General features: G+C 40.4%; 1 protein-coding gene and 1 pseudogene across 7 annotated transcripts in view; both read right to left on the bottom strand.

Moving 5' to 3' along the window:
• The window catches only part of Dis3l2 (DIS3 like 3'-5' exoribonuclease 2), a 370,364-nt gene that overhangs the window by 105,020 nt on the left and 237,704 nt on the right, over nt 1-27,640 (bottom strand). For 6 of the 7 annotated variants that reach the window (XM_020172819.2, XM_074072000.1, XM_020172822.2 and 3 more), the window contains exon 11: nt 9,359-9,471. The exons of the other annotated variant lie outside the window; for it this stretch is intronic. In XM_020172819.2, coding sequence (XP_020028408.2) covers nt 9,359-9,471 — 113 coding nt within the window. The remainder of the gene's footprint in view (nt 1-9,358; nt 9,472-27,640) is intronic. 7 annotated transcript variants of the gene reach the window in all.
• LOC141422427 (tetratricopeptide repeat protein 13 pseudogene) lies at nt 6,419-9,010 on the bottom strand (annotated as a pseudogene).

Genomic DNA, 27,640 nt, shown 5'->3' with positions numbered 1-27,640 from the left:
ACAGGCTTCCAATCCCAATCTTTGATCTCTATTATAAAGCAGTACCAATAAAATATCGTAGAGATTTATGGGCGAACTTTCATTTGAGCTGTTTCACACCTAAAATAACATGAGTGGTTGGGCCAGTAGGCAGAAAATTCAGGTTTAGGTTTCAACTGTTTAGGTTTTCTTTTACTTTTAAAACTGAATTCACTTATTTAAAAAAAAAAAAAACTACCTTAAAACTTAAAATTACATTGTATTTCTCTCCCACAGAAGATGGCTGAAAGACATTAACTAAACAATATTATGCCCTTTGAGGAGGACAGGCCCAAGTTTGGGTAAACAGTTGTCCCCTGTCCTCGTAGAACCATCTTTTGTCAAAAAGAAAGAGTTTTTGTGGATTTAAAAGGAAATTTTTTATATTTTTGTCTGAGTAAACCCTCATTGTTAACAAGAGTTACCAGATACTTATTACTGTGAGTAAAATCTCAACAAAGAGAATTTCTCTTAAAAGTCAGTGAGATGGAATTTGGACCCAATATGGGTTTCATTGTATATTGTCCTACTTTATGGGCTCTTTCCCAAAACCAAGTTTAGATTGAAATTCTGACCATCAGTCACTCACATCTGAATGAAAAGAAGTCAGAGCCACATTCCCTATAGATGGGAAATCAACCGGAACCCCCAACCCTACCCCCATCCTCCTTCCCTGGAGCGATGAAGTTGGGAAAAATGATTCTGCCAAATGAGAAAGCAGAGAATCTGGAGAAGAAAGGCAACTCATCCAGATTTTAAGACCTTTATAGGCAAAATAAAGTGAAAACAGCAGAAAAGTTCCTGGACACAGTCCTTTAAGGAACAAAAATGAGTAGGAAGAAAGGTCAGAGCAGTGGTTCAAAGGCATCAGAACGCACAGCTGCTGCTGTCCAAGGTTGCAAGACGGTGCCACACACCCCTGCCAAGCTGAAGCAGGACCGGGCAGCAGACTTGCAAGTCCTCATTCCATTCAGCTCCTCACTTTTGGAACTTAGCAGCAGATCCCCAACTTGACTCAAAGAGAGAGTCTAGAACTGTGACAATCACAAAACCAAAGAGAACAGAAAAGGAAATATGCTTAGTTATTTAACTCAATTTTAGTTTTTCAATTTTTTACTTTGAAACAGAATTCCTGGTTAAAAAAGAAGAATGCAGTAGCTGGAAAACAGAAAATCACCTGCTCAGAGGAAAAACCTCTAATAGTGTCTACAATTCTTAAATATTCAGACCTGATTATAGAGTTAAACTTTTCTAGTAGGAAGAATGCTTCCCATTTATTCAGTTGATGTGCTCTTTCAAGTTTAAGACAGTACTTCTATTTCTCTCTCCATCATAACAGTGTAGTTTTTGTAGGTAAAAAGGATCTGAAGTCTCATCTTCCTTCTCCAACAGGTCTGGGCCAGACAAAGGCTGGGTTTGGCCAACAGCATTTTCAAGCAGGAAGATGGGATGACTTCAGTCTGAGGTCATGTTAAGTAGAGTCAGTGGACAAGTATCAAAATTGTTTTCAGGAAGGCCAAGCTAAGAAGGAGGATCTAGATTCTGATGTGGTTTCTTTGCCTGAGTAGGCTGGGGATAGATATTAAAGAAGCCAAAGTGGAGTGCAGGTCACCCCACAAAAAGCTTCAAAATAGAAAAAATACATATTTTAAGTGCAAAAGTCATAAATAAAAAGCTTCATGCATTTTTCACAAACTGAATGCTCATGTAATCAGAACTCAGATCAGACTTCACTTGAAGCCCCTCCACTTGGGTCCTTCTCCCCTCCATGGGTCACAACACCCTGACTTCCAATGGCATGGATTAGTTTTGCCTATTTCTGAATTTATATAAATGGAGTCACACAATGTGTGCTCTTGGGTTTGATTTCTTTCACCATTTTGGCTATATAGCCTTCCACTGGGTGAACATACTATAATTTACTTGTTCATTCTACAGAGACAGATTTTGAAATTTCTAGTTTTCTGGCTACTATGAATAGTGCTCCAATGAACATTCTTATATATACTTTTTGTACTGTACATAATCTGCATTTGTATTGAGTATATACCTAGTCTATGAGGCATGTTTATGCTCAACTTTAAAAAATATTTTCAAACAGTTTTCCAAACTGATACGGTACTAATTTGCCTTTATCCAGTTGTGAGAGTTCCTGTTCTCAATAGCCTTTTGGATACATGCTATTTTCTGACTTGTTATTTCAGCCATTCTGGTGGATGTGCATACTTTATGCATCTTTTTGTTTTTCTTTTTGTGGTGCTGAGGTTTGAACTCAGGGCCTCACACTAGCTATAGGCACACACTCTACTACTTGAGCCACTCCACCAGCCCTATTTTATGTTGGGTATTTTCAAGATAGGGTCTCATGAACTAGTTGCCCAGGCTGGCTTCAAACCTTGATCCTCCTCATCTCTGCCTCCTGAGCAGTCATAAACTAGAAGATATTTGGGCTCCCTGTCTCAAATGCCAATTAGTTATGGTGTGGCCCAGTATCACAAACTAAGAAATACTTTGCCTTCCTATCTCAGGCTGTCCAAGAAAGTGTGGCAAACTGGATGCAGTGTGGAGGAACTGCAGGGGAAAAGCTGGCAGGCCATGAATTTAATGACCTTAGGAACTTCCAAACATCTAGGGAACTGGTCCTCCAGCTCTTGTATTAGCAGATGCTGTGCGTGAACTTAGGAATATCAAACTGTGTCTCCTACAAGGATGTCTTTTGTAAGGTCTAGGCTTGACTGGTATAGTCCTTTCTCCCATCCTTGGTCTGCCATAAAAATTCTGAGTCCTCCTATATAACTCAGGTTCCTTAGGTACTGACTGGTTAAGCCATGCTGGAGAATCTCAGTTACTAAGAACAGGGATATTAAGTAAAAGTGCAGAAAACTGTGGATAAGGAATGCTGTCAGTAGCAGGGAGTATAACACAAAAGGTAATTCTGATACCAGGTTAATGGGTGCTATCTGGGTATTAGTAAATTCAGGTGGACACAAACCTGAGAAGTACTGAAGAAGGCTTCCAGAAATACAAACATAAATTGAAGGCTGGTGCTGTGGAGCTGTGTTCCAGGAGAGTTAGTCACACAGACAACATCGGACTGGTCTCGTGACCATGTAGAGAGAGGAGGTGAGGGAGGAAGCCTGGTATAACCATGTTCAGAGAGATTTGTGGGTCAGAAATTTACACTGCATTCCCTTAATCCACCTATATCTCCCCTCAGCTTGGACACAGGTGCTACAGACATGTGAAGAACGGAGTCAAACAGTTCTTATACACATTTAGTTTTAAGCAGGCCACAGAGGTCAACTAAGAACATGGTTTGTTTGACACAAGCCGAGTCTGGTAGAGAATCTCTGCTCAGCTAGAAGTACAACTAGTCATTCTCTGAGTGATCCTTGAAGGTTCTGGCTCTTTAAGGCATAACATGCACAGAGAGTCACCTACTTCCCAGACCAATCTATTACTTGAAACTGGGTTTGGATGATCATGTAGCTTCTCATTCAGAATTTCACAGCTCAAATCAATTCCATCTCCCTCTCCATTCAGTATTGTCATTTCTGGGCTAGCAGAAAACACCTATGGGGGTTCTGGTCACCTAGTATAAATGACAGGCAAATCTAAACTGCTTAAGAAACTGACTATCCAGTTCTAGAGCAGGTGGGCTAGGGTCTGTTCAGCCAGTCTAGTCTAGCTAGTAGTGATCCAGAGAACTATCACAGAGCAGGGGGAGGAGGGCACTAGGTCTTTTGACAGAGGGTCTCAGTATACTGGAGGCATCTGTGGCAGCAAACAGTTTTGGCTCTCACTTGGGGCAATAAAGCCCACCTGGGCTAGCTCCCCCTGGAGTGGGAGCAGAGGGTGCTGGACAGTGTGAATTTTACCATGGGACTGATGACATCACTGTCAACTGTTGGCCTGATAATGGAAGCCAAACATGAGCCACAGGCCACAGATCTTCAGCCCCTCAAGGACAAGGTTACAATCAAAGCCTAGAAAAGTCTCTTCTACTTTGACAGTCTAATGGTTAGTGTGGAAAAGCTAGGAAACATGAGAGAGTCTCTCAGTAACATCTGGTAAATACCAGAAATCCTAGGAACCTTTAGATTGTTCTAGAGGGCTTTTGCTCCAGAACTGCCAGTATCTTTGTGGGAAACCATGAGGGCATTTTTCCAGAATTGGAGTCCAGGGATTCTATAGCACTCCCTTGAGGTTGGCATGAAGATTCTGCTGTTGTAAGTGGACTAGGACCATGTGTGTGTGTGAGGTAAGGGAATGTTAGAGAGTCTTTACAGGGTTGGGGTAAGGAAATAAATGATGATTCACTTGTGTGATAACCTTTCTGTTCAATAGATCTTATCCTTTAATTGCTAGTAGACAGCTGAGCATTCAAAGGCCACATGAGGTATTATAACTTATTGGACCCCATAGAGGTATATCTGAAAGTCCATCTTCCACATGCTGACAGATATTGTTGAGGTGGGAGGTGTCCTGATCTTATGCACCAGAGCACAGATACAGAAGGTTTTGGATTGTGGGACTGGCTGGGAACCTTAGAGGATGTCCATGTTGAAGCTGTGGCAGTTCTGGCAGAAATGGGGTTCAATAGGAAAGAGGAAGAAGCCAAGAAACTCCTAACATAAGCTGAGATACTTAATACAGAACTTTTGTTTCAGGCTTACAAAGAAAGTATACTACCACAGCTGGGCATACTCATAAGCCTTGAACCCCCAAGGCCAGTTATGTACTTGCAATCTAGGCGAGCTCCTCTGCCTCCAGGTCTCAATGAACTCCTGCCAGTTGGTGAGTTCACTGGAATCCTGGGCAAGGGTATGATGGGAAAGTAGTGGGTATGAAGATGGACATGAAGTAGTCAATGACAATTTTCAGACTGTTGGTCAGGGAAAAAAAACCCAGAAGGCAGGACACTGGTTCTTAAAAGATCTATTACCCCTTGTGTTGACAGGATGAGATTCAGCCTTCTCTTTGAGAAGAACATGAGACCATTAGAAGTTCTTCACAGGCATGAGAAGAACATGAGGCTGGCTTCAGTGGAACCCTAAGGGAGGGAACATTTCCAGGGTGAGCATTACATAGCATACATGTGGCCTGCCCTGATAGCATCTAAATAACATTCTTACAAAAAAGGGCAGTCCACTCTGGGGAGCAGCAGGAGCACAAGTTGCTCAAGCTCTAGTTCTGGAAGGGGTAAAGGTGGGAAAAGAGGTCAACAAGACTCAAGAAAAGGAGAAGGCTGTCTTAAAGACATGCCAAAAATGCTTGGGCCAAGATCTACAGGTTCATAAAGCACAGAGCTTCAGAACCCTCTTCCCAGGGCCTCTCCAGGCTCCCTGTGTGGGTGGCTTCCTCAGAGCTAGAGCTTGGCACCACATTAATAGCTTTACCTATGGCAGGCAACAATGTGAATCTCCCCAGCAGCTGGAATGGCAGCAGCAAGGGCCACAATGGGCTACCAGGATACACTATTTATGAGGGCAGAGTATACAGCCTAGCATTTCTTCTGCCAGTAAGGTGGGCACACAGACATGCTGGCAATGGGAGCTGCCAATCATGTTAGGCAATGGACAGAGACTGGGCAGCTATACTCTTTACCTGGGTGATGATATTTGGAAGTTTCCAGAATGGAGTAGATTTGGCACCTTGGCTGGTCTTTGGTCCCTGAGAGATGGAGGCCAAGCAGATGGTATCTAGCTCTCAGAATGCCTTGGAATGTGTGGTTGGAGTGTGAGACATAATTCTTAACTTGATAAAGTCAATGAGCAAATACCAGAAGTCATGTCCTAGGGCATGGGACCAGGGAGGGAGGAAGAAAGGTTCAAGCTAGTTTAGATAGAGATCCAAAACTGAACCAATGAGTTTACAGAAGCCAGATAGGAAGTGAAAGTCAAGACGGTCAAAAAATAAGATGAGCCAAATGAGTAGCTGAGTAGTGTCAGAGGAGAGAAAGAAAGGTAGAAGAACTCACAAATTGCAGTGAGGGGGTTAGAAATAACTCATGTGTGGTCTTTCATTCACCACTATTCCCAGGGCCTACTGCAGTGCCTGGCAGAACTTGGTGCTCTGTAAATACTTGTTAAGGGAATAGATTCTCATGGTTACTTGTGGGATATGCCAGTTACACAGGATGAAATGGACATTTTGAGATGTTCTGTCCAATTCCTTCCTTTCATAGCCAGGCAGAGAAAGATCTATGGACACTGACTTAGCAAGAGTGGTGGAGTTGTGACTACAGGAACAGTCTGGGCTCCTCCTGGCTGCCCTCTGTTTTTCTGTCTCAGGGTCTCCATTGGCCACGTTGTAAAAGGCAGGTCAGGACCAGCTTGGCATCCACCCTTCAGAACAAGGGTTAAAACAGTTTCTTTTTTTTTTTTTTTTTCAAAATGAATCCTGCTTTAATTGAAGCTAGAGGTATAAAGTTCTACAGAAGCTTTACAGAGAATCTTCTGGAAAAGAGGGATCACAACAACCCCTGTGGAGAGGATGAGAGTAATTCATAGTTCACCAAGGCTCTCTTAGCAAGTTCCCAGAGTATCCAGAAGATTCTTCACCATCTCAGTCTCATTCCTCATCTTGTCCAATTTTTATTTCATTAGAAGTCAACAGGGGATATACTGTTTGAAATTATTCTGGCCTCAAGAAATTTAAAGAGTTTAAGTAGCTGAACTTTCAGAACTTAAATAAGTTTAATTAGAAATCCAGATGCCTTTGAAGCTACTTTGCTAGTAAATGGGAAATGGATTGAATTGTCCTGGATATACTTTCATTAAGTCCTCAAACCATCCAGGAAAGAGTAGCACAATTATACCCATATTATAATCCAAGTATAGAAAAAATATAGTACCCAAATCAAGAAAATTTTGGGCCCATACATAGCTTACTTCCAAAAGGTGACCCCTACCCCCAAAAAATCATTATTCTACTCTAAAACAGTTTCTTAAAGGCAATAAACTGTCATTCTACTCTGCTGCTGTCAGGTGACAGCAGCCACAAAGAACACATGAATGAATGGGTGGGGCTGGAAGTTAAATTCCACAAAAACTGATGAATGGGGTAGGCTAAGTTTCCTGGGCCCTACCTGCTTTGGAACAACGCTATGAAAGCAGGTATTTTCCCTCATTTCTTTCCCCAGTGCCCAAACACAGTGAGTTATAGAAATCACCTTTATTTTTTTTTCCAACAAAGGAAACCAAAGCATGGTTCAATAATTCAGTGTTGGGACATTGGCAAATACTGTCTGTGTGGTTCACAGTCAGTGCTCCTGTGAATTGTGGCATGACTGGTGGGCATTCAGAGTTCCAGTAAGATGGAGAGCCCAAACACAGGGGCACATGAGTTGAGAAAGATTTTGCACAAAAGGTGCAAAATCTAATAAACATTCACATCTCTAAAGGAATGAAGACATTCCTAGTTTGTTCTTGGTTTTTGAAGTAAACTTCTTTGGTGTGAGGAAGGAGCCCTATGACTTTATATGTGGAAGCTAACAGGCTGCTGGGTAATACAAACACTTCCCTTCCTGATCAAGTAGCTTCCCCGGCCCAAACACCTGTTTTCATGATTACTGTTATGGTTCAGAAAAGTAAGGAAAATGATTTCAAGTATTCAATTCCTATCAAAAATTAGTATCAAAAGTAATAATGTACATAATTTCTTAATAATTCTGTACTTTAAAAAATAACTTAAGGGACAAGAGGTCCTGCCCTTCAAGTGTACAAATCCCTCAGTGAACTAGATTTTCTTGAGATAGCCTGGGGTGGAGCCTAAGTTTAGCACCTTGATCATCGACCTTCACCTTGGGAATGTTTCTGATATGGATGGGAGAACCTTCTAAAAAGTTGAGATGTTTTTTCAAGTTTCATCCAGCTTTTCGCTATTTTGCTGAAGGTCTCACAACCAGGGGCTGTCATAGCTTCAAAGTTAACTAACTTTCCTTTGGGTATCTTCCCTGCTATTTCTTTCCCTCTTGCCAGCAAGGCTCCCATGATGACTGAGAAGGTGATGGCACTGGATCTTCAAAACAGGGGCATTAAATTATAAAAGTAATAAACTAAGCATAAGATTAAATTGCAGACAGCAATGGCTTCCAAAATTCTGATGAGCAAATCAATACTTTTCCTATTTGCTGTCACATCTTTATAAAGTGCATTTATTTCAGCATGATATAACTGTCCTTTGTTCTGTGGTTTGAGTTTCCACAGAAAATAGGATATTGCTAATTTTGTCTCCTGTGATAATAATTATGAATCTATCATATTCCTTCCCTTCATCTTTGAGGCTGGGAACTTTCGTGTTCACAGTGAACTCATCCTTCGTTTGTTATTAAACTGCTTCATAATTGGAAGAAGGTCTACTTTGTGTATCTTTTCCAACAATCCCTTAGGATTACTGGTTCCATAATAAGAATGCTATTTAAGTAAAATGAAGTATTTTCTCAAAATATTCCAGAAATCTTATATTAATCACCTGACCCCTGATTAAAGTGATGGGTTGTAGAAAGCTCTGCTAAGACTTTATTCTTGTATGTGACCCAGCCATCCCACAGGCTGGTCGAGGTTAGCAATCAGTCTTTCTCCAGTTCACTTGTGATATCAAACATGACCCTCCTCTGTATCAGATGCATCTTTCTACTTATGTGTACCTTTCAATTGGTCCCAGTGTCCTCCACAGTCTGCATGACTTCCAGCACCACCAAGTCCCTGGTTCTCTGTATTCTCTTGATGGGCAGTTACAGGGCCTTCTGCAGCTGCTAGTGCTGCAAGCTCCTGCTGAGCAGGGACAGTGGCAAGTAGTGCTCAGTGGCCTGCGCACTGGCACCTGGGTTCCCGTGTGCCTAGCAACTTTTCCTCACTCCTTTTTGAAGCTGACCACTGTTGGAGGTACTTCTATGTCAGGGTTCCTCTGAGATGAGGCCTGAGATGAAAACCTGTGTCTTTCCTTGGCACCTTTTAGGAAAACATGCAATAACAGAGGGCAAGCACATTTTTTTTTTTTGGTAGTATTGGGGTTTTAACTCAGGGCCTCACACTTGCTAGGCAAGTGCTCTACCATTTAGCCACTCTGCCAGTCCTGTTTTGCGTTGGGTATTTTTGAGATAGGGTTTTGTGAACTATTTGTCCAGGTTAGCCTCGAACCATGATCCTCCTGATCTCTGTTTCCCAAGTAGTATAGGTGTGACCACCTTAGATCTTATTAGATAAAAGATTCAGATAAGACTATTGTTTCTCACAAAAAATTTTTGAGAAAAGGGAGAAATATTTAAATTAAAAATAAGAAAGAATACTAAGTGGAAGGACACTTTTTAATTTAAGAAACTGAGAGTGAGTTTTACCTTCTGAACTAAGTAGACACTTGTGGCTCTCTCAGCAGCCACCTTATCCAGATGGGATCCCTCAGGAATGAAGTAACTCACATCAGCAATGTGGACGCCCACTTCAAAGGTGCCTGTAAATGCACAAGAAGGACCATCAGCCTGGTTGGAAGGCCAGCGCAACCCTCACCCAGAATTCTTTCCAAGAGTGCATATCACTCCCACAGGCCTGGGTCTTAAGTGTGGGCAGCGGTTCCAGTCTTGCCAGGGACTCCTTCTAAGCTCTGTGACCTATACTGTTGCCACTACTCATTGCATACTAAAAGAGAACAGGATTTTTACTGTAAACAAACAAGATTAACCATTTTCACAAGATGTCTTCCATTTCGAAAGGCTTCTTATTTTTAATAAACATCAGTAGATTTGCAAAAGAAGACAGGCTCATTCTGGATGATAAATAAATCCTTTCATGTCATTAAAGGTGAGTTAATCCCCAAATCCTACAAGACACTGCCCCTGGGAGCTCTGTCCCCCATCCTTACCACTTGAGCCATGGTCAGCTGCAGGTCTGACCTGCTCACCTTGGTTCTGCATCTGCTCACTTGGCCCTCCAGATTGCTGCTATAATCCTTTTGAACATGCATCTGGTGATGTTTTTCCTTAGCCTGATGTTTATGGCCTTGTATAGTCTCATTCCACTCAACCTCATCAACCTTGCAGCCCATCCTTCCCAGGCTCTGGATGTAGCTGTCTTGGGAATCTCTTTTCTACTCCCTGAATACATCATACCTGTACCCATTCAGATGCTTGCCTGGCTTGTGCTCATTCCTATGCTCGGATTGATCTCAGTAGCATCTGCCTATCAGTATCCTCCTTATCTTATAAGAGTCAACTGAAAGAGAATCCCCAAGCAAGAAGAGAGTCTTCTGTCCTCTCTTTCCTTCTCCTGAGCTGGTTAAGCACCTAATGTGTATCTGATGATGCTTACTATGATCTGTCTCCAGAGCTCTCATCCCTACCAGATGTCACAGTGGATCTTCATTGGCTTACATGCCTGTTGTCTATCTCTCTGCCTTTAGAGTTAGCTCATAAAACTATTTGCCTGGAAGAGTACCCAAACATATAGAAGGCACTCAATATTTATTGAGTGGAAGAATCAATAGTTGGGCTTTTTTGGCTTTTTGTTTTTTTCTCCCTTGGCAAAAGACCTACATTTTTTTTTTTTTTGTCCTTTTAGAAATGCCCCTTCTTTTCCCAGTGCAGCTGTTCTTCAACAGGTCCTGTCCTGCTTACCAGATCCAGAAGGTGACAAGATCACCCAGGCTGGTGGAATTGCGGAACTGTATCTCAAGTGGAGTTGGAGAGGTGATTAAGTTATACTTAAGATTTATTCTAGAACTTCCTGTAAATAATATATCAAACATGGTTTACATGAATATGTGTGTGGGTGTGTATATATATGTACATATTCTTACATGTGGATACACATATGTAAATACATATACACATATACTTATGTATGCATGAAAATACACAAAATGGACAGGATATAAAAAAGAATACATATGTAAAATAAACATAGAGTTTATAGACAGCATCATGGGCAGACAGATGCACTGAAGACACAGCACAGGGTTGAAGCTGCTTAAATTGAAATATACACCTGATGAAATTCCACTTACCCACCCCTGTTAACAGTCATGTGCACAGGCATCTGACCCTAATAGATTTATTCTGAGTCTGTCCTCAGGAACTGATATGGACTTCAAGAAAGAGTCTCTCTCCTGGGATCCCAAGGACCTTATAATCCTGGAGCTGTCACGAAACGCCTTTGCCACATACTCAAGTCAATATAGAAAATAATAAATCTGAGAAATAAAGAAAGACCCATGATGACTTCATTTGAACTCCAGGATCCTGCTGAACCTGAACCCAGTCTACCTGTGGACTTAGCTATTGCTGAGTCAATCAATCCCCCTTTCGTTTCTGAGCACTGAGAGTACTGACTGATACTCACAAAGACTCGAAGAGCTATTAACACAACCTTATTTGCTCCTTTGCTGATCTGGATAATCAGTTCTCAGGTATCAGACATTATATCTGCAAAATTTTAGCTCTTTATTATCCTCCTACTCCTTTTTCACTGGGGAATAATCCTTCCCTCAGATTTTAAACATGGGGGTTTCTTAAAGTAAGGGAAAGAACTTAAGATTCCCCATTCTTCATCTGCTCTGACATTCAGAGACACTGCCACAGGGCATTCTTTAGGGTTTTCTGCCAAATCGTGTAGCATTTATACATTACAGAAAACCTTTTGGAGAAAGCCCAGCTATTGCCATGGAGTAATGCAATAGACTTCACAGGGGAAGGGGCTATTTGGAGAGCTTGGAGAAACCAGCCTGGCTCTGCAGGCATGCAGCCATGTCACTGGGTCTCTGGGAGCAGAGAACTTGCCCATGATGACTGAAGAACCTGACCCAAAGTGACTGTGGTCAGTGGTCTCAGATGGCTCCGCTTCTAGATTTGATATTTCAAGTATCTAAAATCAACACTTGGAGAAGGTAAAATGACATGCCTTCTTTTGAAGTCAGGATTATAATATATTGGCCTCACAGGTAAATATTGACTAAAGGAAAAGAGAAAGGATTATTACATCATGATCTAAACCATAATTTTAAATTTGGGCTTTGTGTTGTTACTACACATGAACTTTCTGTCCTTGGTGAAAATTGACAAACCGACAAAGAGTTCATTACAGGAGATAAAACATAACAGAGGCCAATCAAAACATATTCAAGAGGTTTGAATTTCACTCAGAATTCCCAGCAGAGCCTCTGAAACCAGCAAAGAGACACTTTCTTGTTCTCTGCTTTGGACATTTTTATGGAAACCCTAAGTAAATATTTTATTACATATATTTATATAATATGAACTTGCAGAACTCTTGAGATAGTGGCAGAGAAGTTTTTATGCTATGAAAGAGAATAATATACCTCCAAAAGGTTATTCAGTCTATGCTGCCAAAACATTTAGGCCAATGTGATGTTTCAAAAAAACAGTCTCTCTTGATTCCTACCAAAGGAATAGAAACTCTATCTTCAGACAGCCCTTCCCCTATGGGAGACAGGTCAATTACATTAAAGGAATATAAAACTATTCCTTTCAAAAGTTTTTTTGTTTCCTTGTTTTTTAGGGGTTGGGGGTGGGATGAGGGTTTGAACTCAGGGCCTCATGCTTGCAAAGCATGTACTCTACTGCTTGAGCCCCCATCCCTATTTGCTCCAGTTATTTCAAAATGGGGGTCTCACAAACTGTCTGCCCAGGCTGGCCTAGGTATTGTATCTAGATATTGTATCCTGATCTTAGTATCCCAAATAGAGAGAATTACAGGTGTGAGCCACCAGTACCTGGCCTAACAAGGTTGTTGCTTTGTTTTGTTTTGTTGACAGTGCTGGGGTTTGAACTCAGGGATAGGTAGGCACTCTACCATTTGAGCCACTTTGCCAGTCCTTTTTTTTTTTTTTTCAAGATAGGGTCTTGCAAAGTATTTGCCTGGGCTGGCTTCAAAACATGATTCTCCTGATCTCTGCCTTCTGAGTAGCTAGGATTACAGGCATGAGCCACTGGCACCTGCTTCTAAAGAGTTTTTTAACTTAAAATTTTTTCACCTACTGGGATTAAAGTAGGTGTTTTAAAGAGCAGTGGAAGCAGAAAGAGAAAGAATCCCCAAGGTCTGCCATGCCTGCCTCACCTTGCACAGGGTCCACCACTCAGAGGACTACAAATTCCCTCGTGAATGAACTTGACAGAATATCAGAGCTTAATCTAGTAAAAATACCAGTAGACTAAAACCAAGGCTTAATTAACCCTTCAAAGCCAGTCTCCCAGCCAATGCAGCTACTTCACAACAGTGTCTGACAGGCCCCTGACATATCTTCAAGGTGGCCACTAGCTCTATTTTTGAAGAGCTCCAGTTATGAGAAAGTACTTCCTTGTAAGGATCCATGATACATGGAATGGAGCCTCTGGCTGATGCCAGCACTGGGCATCCGAAAGTGGTGGTCCCTCCCCTCTTAAGGAGCTCTCCTTCTAATATGGTTAACAGATACACCCACTGGGTGACAATGTTATACAACAGAGAAAGGCTGTAAAAGCACACAGAGGAGCAAGTTAGATAGCAATCAGGGAGAATGTGGGAAAGTGCTGTCTAACCCATGACAAGTGCATGAGTACAATATTGGCAATGATATTTATAAAGATACTAATCAGGATACCAGCAGTGATTGCTTATTAAAATATCCTATGTGCCAGGGGTTCCACACACAGCTTAACTTTGATGATAGCTATGCAAATCAGATTGCACAGATGAATCACTTGAGGCCTAGAGGTCAAGTCACTTGTCCAAAGCAACCTGGCTAGCAAACTCAGACAAACCACTGATTCAAAACCAGGATGAATCCTGAGCCTTTGCTCCTTTTACCACCCTCCTCCAGGACTAGATGATACAATCCAGGATTGTGTCTCAGTGGAGCACAGCTGAAACCCCCTCCCCATCTCTATGACTCTCAATGGAAGCTTTATATATTTAGAAGTCCTTTTCCTAGCCTGTTGTTAGCCACAGTCCTTAAAGGCTCTTTACGTTCCTACTGCCAACCTCCTTAACAATGTGTAGCAGGACCTGATTATAGAACAACCACTAAGCCATTAACTCCAGTTCTCCTTAATTAGAAGAGTAAGTCCTTAAAATTTTAGCAATTCCTTTCTAAATTTCTAGCTTACAGTCAGTTTTAGCTGGGAGGGAGCAGAGAGATCATCTTAACTACCCAAAAAGCCTGTGTCAGCAGTCAGCACTACCAGGGTGCTACCTATGAGGGTGAGGGTAGATACAGCAGGCTTCCCTTATCAGGAGTGAGACCAGGTCCTTCCAGATTTGGGCTGCTTTAGGTCACCTTTACCCACCATGACAGGACAGTGGTGACAAACGCTCTTCTTAAACTCAGTAGGGCACTTCTCACAGAAAACAATAGTATACACCTGTATACTTGGTCCAGCCACTATAAAAATCAGTATGGAGGTCCCTCAAAAAAATTAAAAACAGAACTCCCATATGATCTAGCCACAATACTTTTGGGTATATACTCAAAATAATCAGTCACCTTACTATAGAGATACCTGTATGCCCATGATTATAGCAGCACAATTCACAACAGCCAAAATCTGGAATCAGCCTAGGTACTCTTCAATGGATGAATGGGTAAAGAAAATGTGGTATACATTCACAAATGGAGTTTTACTCAGTCATTAAGTAGAATGAAATTGTTAGGTGCTACTGGCTCATGATTGTTAATCCTAGCTACTAGGCAGGCTGAGATCAGGAGGATTGCTGTTTGAGGCCAGCCCAGACAAAAAACATTTCCAAAATTCCATCTCAACAGGAAAAAAAGCCTGTATGTGGTGGTACATGCCTGTCATCCCAGCTATGGCAGGAAGCCTAAAATAGGAGGATCCAGGCCAGACTGGGCAAAAAGTGAAACCCTATCTCCAAAATAACCAGAGCAAAAGGGGCTAGCGGCATGGCTCAAGTGAGTAGAGTATGCAGGTTTGAAGCCCTGATTTCAAATCTCAGTACCACCAAAAAGAAGAATGAAATTATGTCATTTGCTTGATAATGGATCAAACTGGAGATCATGTTAAATGAAATAAACCAGTCCCATAAAGACATGTTTTCTCTCATTTGTGGAAGTTAGGGAGGAAAAAACAAAAACAAGGTTAGATGGGGGACTCCTAGAGGTGGAAGGAAAAGGGCAAAGGAGAGCAGAGAGAAGGAGAAGAGAGAGCAGTGGAGGGGTAAATATGACCAAAAGACATGGTATGCATGTATGGTAATGTCATAATGAAACTCCTTGCTATGTATAGTTAAGACATACCAATTAAAAATAAATAAGAAAATAACAATATACATTGCAACAGATTGAATATTTGTGCACTCCCACAATTCACATGTTGAAACCTTATCCCTAATGTGGTGGTATCAGGAGGCAGGGCTTTTGGGATATTATCAAGTCCTGATGGCAAAGTCCTCACCATGAAGATTAGTGCCCTTATAAGAGATCCCAGAGAGCACCTTCATTCCTTTCACAGTAAGAAGATGCCATTTATGAACCAGAAAGTGGGCTCTCACCAGACACTGGATCTTCCAATCCCTTGATTTTAGACTTCCCAGATTCCACAACTGTGAGAAATAAGTTATTATTGTTTATAAGCCCCTCAGTCTGCAGTACTTTGTTACAGTAGCCCAAACAGAGACATGTGTGATGCCTGAAAACCCTTTGAGCTCAGAATATAGGGGAACAATGCTGCTACATGTACTTCATCAGCAAAAGTAACTGCTCTGTTCAGTTCTCTAATGACCTGTGTCACTAAATCCAAACTCTTCTCGTCCTTAGGCATTTGAAGCCTAGTAACCTTTCCCTCCTTGGCCCTTTCTCTCTCCTCCTTTGAGCTCAAGCTCCCTGGTCTCTACTTCCTATGGTTGTTCCTTCTCACTCCTTTCCTTTTTTGTGACCCTCTTGTGCCAGCATATCTTGCCTCAGAGCTCTGCCTAGTGGCCTTGTGTGTCAATCTTATTCTCCTTGCTTCAAGTACCATTTCTGGACATTGGTCTCCTGATTCTATGCCACCCTCTCAGACCTTTCTGACCTCCAGATCAACACTTGCACAAATCTACTGGGAAGTGCTGCTTAACAACACCATAGGCACCTATTCTCAGCAAAACCATTTCTCTCATGTTCCAGTCCCAGGAAGTGGGATCACCCCACTGCACAGATCAAAAGAAACCCAGGACCCTCCCAGGCTTCTGTCCACTAGTCACAATAAACTCTACTTTTTATACTCCTTAAATCTGCCCAGATTCCTTCCTCCTTACCATCACCACCTTGAGCAGCACAACCATCATTTCTTTAAAGGAAGACCTTACAACCTTGCTTTCCCTGCCATTTCTCAACCCCATTCCTCACACTAAAGACAGTGCTCTTTCCAAAGCTATATCTGCCTGTCACCAATCCCTTCGTCTCATTTCTTTCACACCTTCCTCTATACACTATCATGTCATTACTTCACAGGAAGATGATACCAACAAAGTTCTTCCTTGGTGGTCCGCCTTCAGCATTTTTAATCCTCCTGTCCCTTATCCCATCAATGCCACCTCTCCCCTCTTCCCCCCAATCACTGTGATGGACCTCCTTACTGTGGCTCCCAGCCCCTGAGCTCCAGCTGCTTCTCCTGTGCCAGGCTCTTCCCCATCTTCCCAACAGCTGTTATGTCACTACTTAAGGTCAGAGAGATCTATCATTGGCACACCTGTCCAGATGACCTAGACCAAGCTCAACTCCAATCTTCACCTTCTTGTATCTTCTTGTCACTCCAACATTGGTTCCACATGCTGATCATAAGCTACTTCCTTACTCTGTAATCAATTTAAAGGATAGGAAAAGGCCCAGTGTGCATAGCCAGTGTCTGGTATTTACTGAATAAACAAGAAGTAATGAAAACTGGGCAGCCGGGGTTGTGAGCACTGCCTGGTCTAACTGGCTGTGCAGCACATGACAAATGCGCACAAAGCTCCTACAGTATGTCAGATACTTTTCTAGGTGCTGGGAACATACAAGTAAAGAAGAATGACAAGACTTCTCCTGTAGAGCTGACATTCTAGTAAGGAGAGAAGAACAAGCAAATAAATAACAAGATCACTTAAGACAGTAGAAAGGACTCTCAAGAAAAGAACACAGAGTGAGGTGAGAACACCTGGGCTCTCCCTCAGGTTTAGTTAGGAAGGCCTCTCTGAGGGAATGCACTAAGAACTGAAGATCTAGAAAGGTCCACAGCATGTGGATGGGGTGGAGGCCAGCTCTCCGGAGTAAAGGGTCAAGGGCAGGGCAAGCTTGTATGGCCAAGGAATGGGGAGAAAGCAGGGAAGAAGGGGAGGATAGGAAGCAGAAGCCTAGTGAAGTAGACAGGACCTGGCAGAGGACCTGCTGGATCAGGATGAAGTATATAGATTTTATTTCAAGTGAAATGGGGAACCACTGGATAATTTTAAATGGTAAACTGACATTAACTGAATACAGTAAGACTGCCGTCTTTGTGGATTTATTACACACTGTTTTGACCAAGTGCAATACATTCAAACATACATACAATCAAAAGGAAGTCAGTCTCCTATTATGACAGTGGTGTTTAAATAATTATGCAATCTACTGAGTGTCTTCCTATCTATAATTCTGTGAAAATCTGCCTCCCTGAAAGCAAAAAGTACCCAAAAAAGCAAGGTAACAGTCAATGTGCTTAATTGGAGTGATAAAGTGAAGATTTTAGATCTGTTAAAAAGCAGTGTCTCTCTAGTGGAGCCTGGGGGTAGTGTTATGGAAAAGATGAATCAAGCACTCGCAGTACAGCACTGAACTCCGTGCCTGCTAAGCATTTGCAGTTTTTCAATGGTGGCATCCTTGGAACCATATCCCTGCTGATACCAAGAGTCTACTGTATGCTCACATTCTCATTTGCCCACCACCCTCATTCTACATACCACTGATCTATTGTTGGAGTCTATGGTTATACTGGGTTGAAAACAGGGAGCCTACTATCATCTAGGGCTCACCAGAAATAAACACGCAAAAAACTGGTGAAGTAGTACTTGTGGTAAATACAGACAGAGGACAAAAGGAAATATCACCTGTGGAATCCCATCTGCCCCCATACAATAGGTCCTGGATTTTGATGGGCTTCCATTCAACTGACAATGAGAACATGATTCTCTTGCATGGGTCACTCTCTTGACCACGAGTCTCAAGAGAGATTAAAAAAAAAAAAAAAAAGTGTTCTGGGAGGTCAGAGGATAATCCAGTGGAGAGAGCTAGAGAAAGGGCCCTGCTGCTGTCCAAACATGGCCAGCAGTAAGGAACTCATCCAGCTCACCCAGCTGGGGTGCAGCCCTGGTCTGAGTTTGTACCTCTGAATTTTAGAGACAGACTCAATAGCTGAAAAATAATTGGGCTTGGATCACCTAGTGGCCACACAATAAACTCCCTCTTTTAGTTGGGGTAAGCAAATTCCCACTGCCTTTGGTGGAAACACCGATTGGGTTGCTAGGTAAGAGGGACAACTCAAACTCTGACGTCTTCCAGTTCTGTGCGGTATTTCGTTATGTAATCTCACACAAAAGCTGACCACTGGGACAGCATGCTATGGCAGCACTCCATGGCCATGACGTGGTGATGGTTTGAGGCTATTTCATAAACTTAAAAGGAATCAAAGTTAAAAAAAAATCAAGGACACATAAATCTGAATGCAATACAAGGTCTCCATGTATGAGGAGGGGGTTTCTTAGGTCCCCTCAAGGCAAGAATTTGAAGAGTCTGTGGGTTTTCTTTCCTTTTTCCACCTAGAAAAGGGTGGAAAAAGGACCTTTAATCCCAACTCCTTAACTGGTGAGCTCACCTTCTGGAACTAAGCAGTTTAAAGAACCTTTTTCCTTCATTATTACAAAGGGTTCTATCAATCTGCAAGTACTCAATGAAACTGCCCACACAGCAATTTTTGTCATGTTTAATCTAATTCTCAGGAATCTCAGTTTAAATTTATACGAACAGCATGGAAGAGGAACACCCAGGTAGTAAATTCCACTTTTCCCCTTCCAAATGATTTGAGCAATGGCCTCCTTCATTAACAGGAAAGAGAGCAAGTTGCTGAACATGTGAGGCTGGCACACCCCACATCTGGGAATTTCCAGGCGTCTAAGTGAGCGAGAAAAGCCCAGGTCAGCCAGTCAGGCCCAGGATAGAGAACGGAGCACAGACATTTAGTTCTTGTTCAGTGCCAGGAGACAGTGAAGCCGAGGGGCCTTGAAAGACCCTTGAAGGCAATTAGAAAGTTAGCAAGTCAAAGCAACAAGGGCTGGGGCCAGGAGACAGAGGGCAGGGAATGGGGCAGGAATGGGGTCTATTGGCCATGATTTGGTTGTTATAGGGCTGGGGGAAGGGAACAAGGGGTTTCATTACACTATTCTGTCTGCTTTTGTGCATGTCAAAAGGCTCCATACAAAAATTTTTTAAAAGTTAGCAGGGCTGAAGTCAGGAACAGAAAAAAAAATTTGAAAAGGACAAGTGCAAGTTTAAAAAGAAAGTCATGCCAAAAGAGACAGAAGGAGAAGGTTATGACTTAAAGAGTACAATAAGAATGACCCCAATGATGACCTCTATCTACTTCTGGAAGTTGGAAATACAGGGTTGTTCCATTCTTCACTGTACACATTTGTAATTGTTTTCAGTTTTCAAAGGCGGGACAAAGCAATAAAGATAAAAAATATAAAATAAAAACTGCAAACCTGGCTTAAAGTTGGGAAGAAATATATGAAGATAATTAATAATAGTTTTCTTTGAGTGACAGGGTTGTGAACTTCTTGTTTATATTTAAATTCTAATTTTTCTACGTTAAATGTGTTACTTGGTTAAGTCTCAGACTTATTTTTAAAGCACAGTGATAAAATATTTACCCCTTCTTGCTCCATCTCTCTTGATCCCCAGCAAACACCCAGACACAGCCACTCATCCCCACTCTCACCCCCGCCCCTACCCTAGGCAGCCTGGGCAGAAGGCTAAGAGAATGGGTCTGGCTCATTTTGACAATTCTCTCAGTGGACTGTGGAGGTCATTTCGAGCAAGCTCTATACAGGTGACCTCAGGACGTGAAGTAGCAGGCACTGGGCACACCCTTTCTCAACAGGAGACAACTATTCTCAGGTCAGAAACATGACTCCAGGGTCCAGCAGCTTGCGGGCCCTCGCTCGCAGTGCTTTCACAGGCTTTGGTGCATGTGGGAAAGCCAGGAGGACCAAGGCTTACCCCTCCCCACCGGAATGCAAAAGCGTTTTCTACTCACCTAGGCTGGACAACAGTACTTTAGTTTATTTTTGCATTCATTTATGGATTTTTCTATTTTAAAAAGCCTCTCTACTAATAAGACCTAATATTAGTCTGTAATAGCCAAATATAAGAGATGTACAATTTTCTATGTTTGAAAGAAATATATGCATCTAAGTGTCTTCAAATGCCTATTCACTAAATGTTAGCTGCACTCTTTCACACCGCTTAATCCAATCCCAATCTTCTTTTCACCTGAAAGTAAAACTCTTATTTTTACCTCAAATTCTGAGGTAAAAGCTCATTGCTTTATATCCTGGTGATAAAAATCTGTGTTTTCTCTCATTCTCATTCTTTTTGAGTTCTGACTTCTCACTATTTCCAATTAGTTCTTTTTTGATCTAATTATTCAATTTTATTAATCAATTAATTAGCATGAAGGAGAAACCATTTTCTGATTCTCTAAGACCTCACAAAAGTATACAAAAAATTTTACCCATAATTTATGCAGGCTTATGCTATGAATCTGTCACAGTAATAGCATACTGACTGCTTACATTTTTTATTTCTTGGTGATTATGTTTATTAGAAGAGTTGGAGAATAATAAAACGCCATTTAGGTGAAGAAGTTGTAAATTACTTGCAAATCAACTCATTTCAGGGGTGGGAGAATCCCTGGGTCATTTCTTAATGTCAGAATGTATGCTAGATCCTCTTATTGAATGTCTGGTACATTTAAAGAGGCAACTGGGGCTAGAAGACTGACTCAAGTGGTACAGCTCCTTCTTACAAGCAGTGAGGTTCTGAGTTCAAACCCCAGTACCATCAGAAAAAAAGAAGAAGAAGAAGCAGCAATTGTACAACACCTTTGTCTTCTACACAGGACAAATTTCTTTGTTTAGCCAGCACTCAGAGGAGGGGAACTAGGATAACACCACCTCCCCAAGAAGCATTAGAACATCCCATTCTGTTGATTGTGTGCTCTTCATCAACTCCTATAGTAGTTACAGTTTCTTCCACATCTCCCAGGATCATATTTAAATATTGGTCATAAACATGTAATCTGCCTTGAAGCTCTTGATCCTTTCTCATCTTCACACAAATTAGCTCATCTGGGCTGAACTTGATGAGATCCAGGGACTTCTTTATGATATTGGTAGTTTGTTGTACTCCATGTCATCTGCCATGTTTCAAACTCTGTGCCCTTTCCTGACTCCTGCAAGAACAGGTGACTGATACTGACAATCTTTTTGGTGGTACTGAGGATTTTTGAACTCAGGGCCTCATGCTTGCTAGGCAGGCACTCTACTGCTCAAGTCACATCTCCAGCCTTTCTGTGTTGGGTATGTTCAAAACAGGGTCTCACAAACTATATGCTAAGGCTGGCTTCAAACTGTGATCCTCCTGATCTTTGCCTCCTGAGTAGCTAAGATTATAGGCCTGAGTTCAGCACCCAAAAACTGATTAACTTTTTAAAGCATTTTGTAACCCTTGGTCCCTTCTATTATTGCTTATACTCTCTCTTCAACAACATTAGAGCTAAGGGCAGAACAGTTTCTGCCTGGTAGCGAGGGGGGAGAGGGAGGAAGCAGGGTAGGTGAGGGAGGGGGCGGGGAGAAGGGGGGAGAAATGACCCAAACATTGTATGCACATATGAATAAAAGTAAAAAAAATAAAGCATTTTGTAGTGATTCATTTAATCTCCCAATTCAAGGAGTCACAGATGAAAGAAACTACTAAGGTCAGCCTTGTTGCATCATGGTCTGGCTCCAGAGTCTGAGTTTTTATCCACTACTTTATGAGGATTTGCTCCTTAGTGTCAAGCACATGATGAACTTACTATATTTGTTTTACTATATTTTTAGGAAGGGCATCATTCCCAATTTAAAAGGATTATTATACATTTATTTTGCAGAATACATATTTTAAGACAAATAGTAGAACAGAATATTATTTCCATCATGACTGAAAATAATTCCTTTATAGGGACAATAAATATTTGTTGATGCAGGACAAAATAGTTTCTGCTGGGTAGTGAGGGGTAAGGGAGGGCGGGGGAGAAGGGGGGAGAAATGACCCAAACATTGTATGCACATATGAATAAAATAAAAATAAAAATAAATAAATAAATAAATATTTGATGATGTAAAAGCCTTGTTATATACTATTATTACTGGTAATTTTCTGTTTTTGAACTATCTATCAGTTATAGTTGCAACTCAAATTTTCAGTTTTTTTTTAATAAACTGCATTTTCATATTAAAATATTAGAATTGCCAAATTTTCTAGGCAGCTGGATGCTGATCCTTTAATTGGTAATCTTTAACAGTTTTTAAAACTCCTTTATTTAGAAAGGAGTAGAAATTTGCAGAAATCATTTACAAATGTATTCTTCCTTTCCTTAACAGCAGAATATAACCCAATATTACTAACTTAAGGCCATCATAGGAACATGACTTTTGTAGTCTGCAATAGATGCAGATGTGGCAGTTGGGGAAAGATGTTCTATTCTCATGACATATTCTCCAATTCATCTGTCACCTTTTTCACCAAAACAGAGTCAGAACTCTTCAGATGCAATACATCCTGCATAATTATAACAACAGTCATCATTTATTGTATCTGGCATATAGAAAACATTCATATACTTATTGATTAAATGAATCATTTTCTCAAAAGTTCTATGTGATATGTACTATAAAAATCCAGACTTTCACAGATGAAAACATTTAGGCTCAAAGAGGTTCAATGATTTTCCCAATGTCACACCATCAATAATGGCAGAGCCAGGATTGGATACTATCTGATTCTACTATTATGGCCCTCACTATCATACCACAAGACCAGGTGGCACCTTTAATAATTATCACAGGTATCAGCATCCCTTGACTTTTTGTTTCATAAAAGCTTTATGTTGATTTAATTCACAAACAATTCATGTAACTTAAAGTGTACAACTAAAATTTTTTAGTATATGCACAGAGTTGTACAACCATTACCACAATCAATTTTAGAATATTTTCATAACCCCCCAAAACAACCTCCTATTTTTTTCAGTCACTCTGTAATTTTTCCCAACCATCTCAGCTCCAGACAACCACTAATCAACTTTATGACTCCACATATGTGTCTATTCTGGACATCTCATATAAATGGAATCATACAATGTGATCTCTTTAAGATTTCTTCTTTTACTATGCATGCTTTCAAGGTTCACCTGTGCTACTGCATGTATCAATTTTATGAATAATAGTCCACTATATGGATATACCACATTAATTTATCCATTCACAGCTGACAGACATTTGGGTTGTTTCTACTTTTTGTGTACCCTTTTACTTTTTAAAATATACTTTTTATTGAGCACAAAACACATAATATACAAACCTTTAGTATAAGATTCAATTAATTTTTAACAAGTAAATATACTTAGATAACCATCACCTACTTCAAAATAGAACAAAATCAGAATTCTAGAAGCTTTTATCATTTCCCATCTCAGCTTTTATACCCACCAAGGAGAACTACTTTTTTGACTTCTATATAACATACAACAATAGTTCAATTTTGCCTTTGTTTATACTTTACATAAGTAAATTCACTTAGTAGGTATTATTATTATTTTGGTCTTGTTTCTTTTCTTCAAGATGTTTTTGAAATTTATACATGTTGTGTTTTGAATTTGCTCCATACCATTGCTATATAATATTCTACTGTAAGAGTATACCATGATTTATTCATTTTAATTGTTGATAGACATTTGAGTTGTTTTCAGATTTTTGGCAATTACAAATAATGTTGCTATGAACATTCTTACACAAATGCATTCTTTTCTGCTGAGTAGTTATCTAAGAATGAAACTGCTGAGCCATAGGGTATGAATTCATTCAGCTTTATTATACACTGTGAAATATTTCCCAAGTGGATGCATCAACTTACACTCTATTAGCAATGTATGAGCGTTCTAGTAGCTTCACACCCCCATTAACATTTGATATTGTTGGCTTAAAAAATGTTAGCTCTTCTAGTGGGAATACTATAATCTTATTGTGGTTTTAATTTCCATTTTCCCGGTCAGTTGATGATGTTGAGTACCTTTTTCATACGTTTTGACACTGGTTATTTTCTTTTGTGTTTATATATTCTTGATAGGAAACCTTTGCTAGATATAGTTTTAACAAATATCCTCTCTCACTGTGTGGCTTACCTCTTCAACATTTATGGGGGTCTTCTTATGAACAGAAGTTTTTAATTTTAATAAAAGCAAACTTACCTATCTTTCACATTTTTTTGTGCTCTGCTTTCAAAATGTTTGCCTACCTTAAGGTCATAAGGTCATTCTTCTGCTATCTTTTTAAAGTATTAATGTTTTACCTTTCATACTTAGAGCTCTGAGCCACATGGAGTTTATTTTTATGTCTGGTATAAAGAAGATGTCACGCACCATTTTTTTCTCCTCCATAGGGTATCCAATTGATGTCGTATCACTTATCAATAAGACCATCATTTTCTCACTCCCTGGCAGTGACAGCTTTACTGAAAACCAGGTGATCATATTTACTTATGTGGGTCTGGTTTTGGATTCTCTATTCTTTTCACACCTCAACTTATGAACAGTAACTGAACATTTATTACTTTAACATAGCCATTACAACAATTACAGGTCAAGTTCAATACTTCCATTTTCATATTAATAACTTCACTAAGCACTTACTGTTTGGCACAGTTCTAAGAGCCAGGGATTATCTCATTTAATGTTCCCAGCAATTCTGAGTTAGATATTATTCTCATTTTATAGATCAGGAAATCTGAGGCACAGAGACATTAATCCTTTCCTCTGGAAAAAGGCTATGTCCCTTCTCATTTTGCTGTCATGTCATCTACTGCTGTGGAAAAGCATCAGTAGTACAGATGAAGAGTTACAGCTAACTCTGTTAAAGTGAGCTTGTGTTTTTACAATAGACATAAATGAGTTTTTCACACACTTAGTAATTTGGAACTGAGAGACACAAGAAAATGTCTAGTTAGAATTTCTATTTTATAGCTAAGGAAAGAGAATTTCAGAGAAATTAGACAGGCCCAAACTTTGAGGATGCAGTAGCAAAGGCAAACATAAGACCAGACTGCCATTCTCCAGCTCCCATTCCAGTGCTCCTTCTGCTACACTACAACTGACTCTGCAATGAGTGTGCTGGATCACTAAGACCTCTCAACTGGCTTCCAGGTTTACCTTGGTGCCAGATACTTGAGGATGCCTGGCTGGTGGGTGCCAGATTATCTTGGCTTTAATGAACAAGGAAACTGGAACCAATCAGCAGAGCTGGAAGCAGATGAACAGGCCACAGTCCAAATTTGGTTTAACAAGGTGCACTGAGACATCCATGAAAGAAAGAGAATTTCCAAGCCCAGACCCCACAGAAATCAGGCTAGCAAGATTTGAATGGAACATAGGAATAAGACTTACAGGGGTGGAGCTGTCTCTCCACTTAATCTTTCCACTTAGATCCACTGTCCTCAAAACAGGAACTCACTGGCAAGCATCCCAGAAGCCCACTTCCATGCCAGAGCCCTCTTACGACTATTCAGTTGTTTGGAGGTTTTGAGTCAAGGTACAATTCAGTAAGAAATGATCATAATCAAGGACAGTTAAGACTGACCACTCACCAACACCCTAAGTGAATGGAGAAGCCACGTGCTTCCTTCTGAGCTGACAGACCCACAGAATTTCCCATTTCTCTCCGAGTTTCATTATCAAGGGTCTCCCACTAAAATAAAGGTTTGTCTACAGTTGAGTTTTTGGGTTGCCTGGGATTTGCCTGAGGTCAGAATGACCTCTGACATCAGATACTGTAAGAGGAAAAAAAAAAAATCAGTGCTTCAAAATTAGGATTATAAATGACTTCACATGGAAGAGGAGCATAGGAGGAACTGCATCTGAAGCACCAGGTGTCACGAAGATGTCAGGGACAAAACCCAGAAATGTAGCCAAGCAGAAAATTGCCCTGAAGTGGAATTTTGCTTTTCCAAAATCTACTGAAAAGCAATCAAGGTTCCCTTCTAAAACACAAAAACCAGGCTTTAAACAGTTTTTGGTTAAATTAAATGATGCATGGAGATCTTATTTTTAAGCTACATATGGCATATCAAGCAGCTAACAAATTAAACTTTTCTAATTAAGTTTGAGTTGTCTCTCACAGTATGGTGTTCAATTTTTAGGAAGGGCATCACTTCTAATTTAATTGCATTGTGATCTAATATTATGAACTGTATGATACCAATAATGTCTGAAATATACTTAATGATTTGATATAAAAATCAATATTTGTAAATGTTTTCTGTGTGGTTAAGAACAGTATGCATCCTCTGATTATGAGTACTATATTCTAGATATGGTTGTTAGAGCAAACACTAAACATGTGGTTCAAATTTTCTCTAGTTTTACTGAATTTCCTGAGAAAGATATATTAAACTAGCCCCAATGGTAAAGAACTCATCAGTTTGTCTGTCTTTATGCCATGTTATTTTATATATTTGAAGCTAATTATTTGTTAACATGTTTAGAATTATTATATTTTCTTGGTGAATTGGCCTTTCTAATCTAAATTTAGTTACTCTCTTAACATTTAGTAATTTTTCTACCTTAAAATCTATCTGTCAGATATTAATACAAATATATTAGCTTCCTTTTCTTAGTATATTTCCAGTATATCTTTTTCCATCCTTTTGTTTTTTAAGACAGGTATTATTATGTAGAGGGAGAGGGAGGGGGAGAGGGAGAGGGAGAGGGGGAGAGAAAGAAAGAAAGGAGAGCAGAAGGAAGGGAAAGGAAAGGAAAGAGGAGAGAGGGGAAGGGGAAAGCAAGGGAAGGAAAGGAAGACCTTGTTGCCAGTAGACCTACCTTGCAAGAAATGTCTTTTAAAAAGTTCTTTAGGCTGGAGCATGCCTCTAGTCCCTGTACTCTGACAACAAAGGCAGCCTGGGCTACCTAGTGAGGCCATGTCTCAAAAAAATAAAAAGAAAAATAAGTTTTTAGAGAGAAGGAAAATTACATAGACCAGAAACTCAAATCTAGAACATAAAGGAAGGAAGAATATTAAAGAAGGAATAAGTGAAGGTAAAATAAAACCTTTTTACTTCTCTTATTCTTAATTGAACCAACAGATAAACCCAAGCTGTAATGATCAGCTTCACAAATGTTTGGAGATAGGGGAAAGCATATTGAACCCCCCGAATGGGAAATATCTATTATAACTATATCAATAGATGCACTTTCACTTCCCAAAGAAATACACCAGACAAATAGACAAGTGACTAAACTGTGCTATGCTTTTCATTCATGTCATAGTGAATAACAAAGTTCTTGTTTCCACTTCTGGTCCTGCCAAAG

Source organism: Castor canadensis, chromosome 4 (genome assembly GCF_047511655.1).
Source record: "Castor canadensis chromosome 4, mCasCan1.hap1v2, whole genome shotgun sequence".
NCBI lineage: Eukaryota > Metazoa > Chordata > Mammalia > Rodentia > Castoridae > Castor > Castor canadensis.
This window is presented reverse-complemented; position numbering and strand designations above follow the sequence as displayed.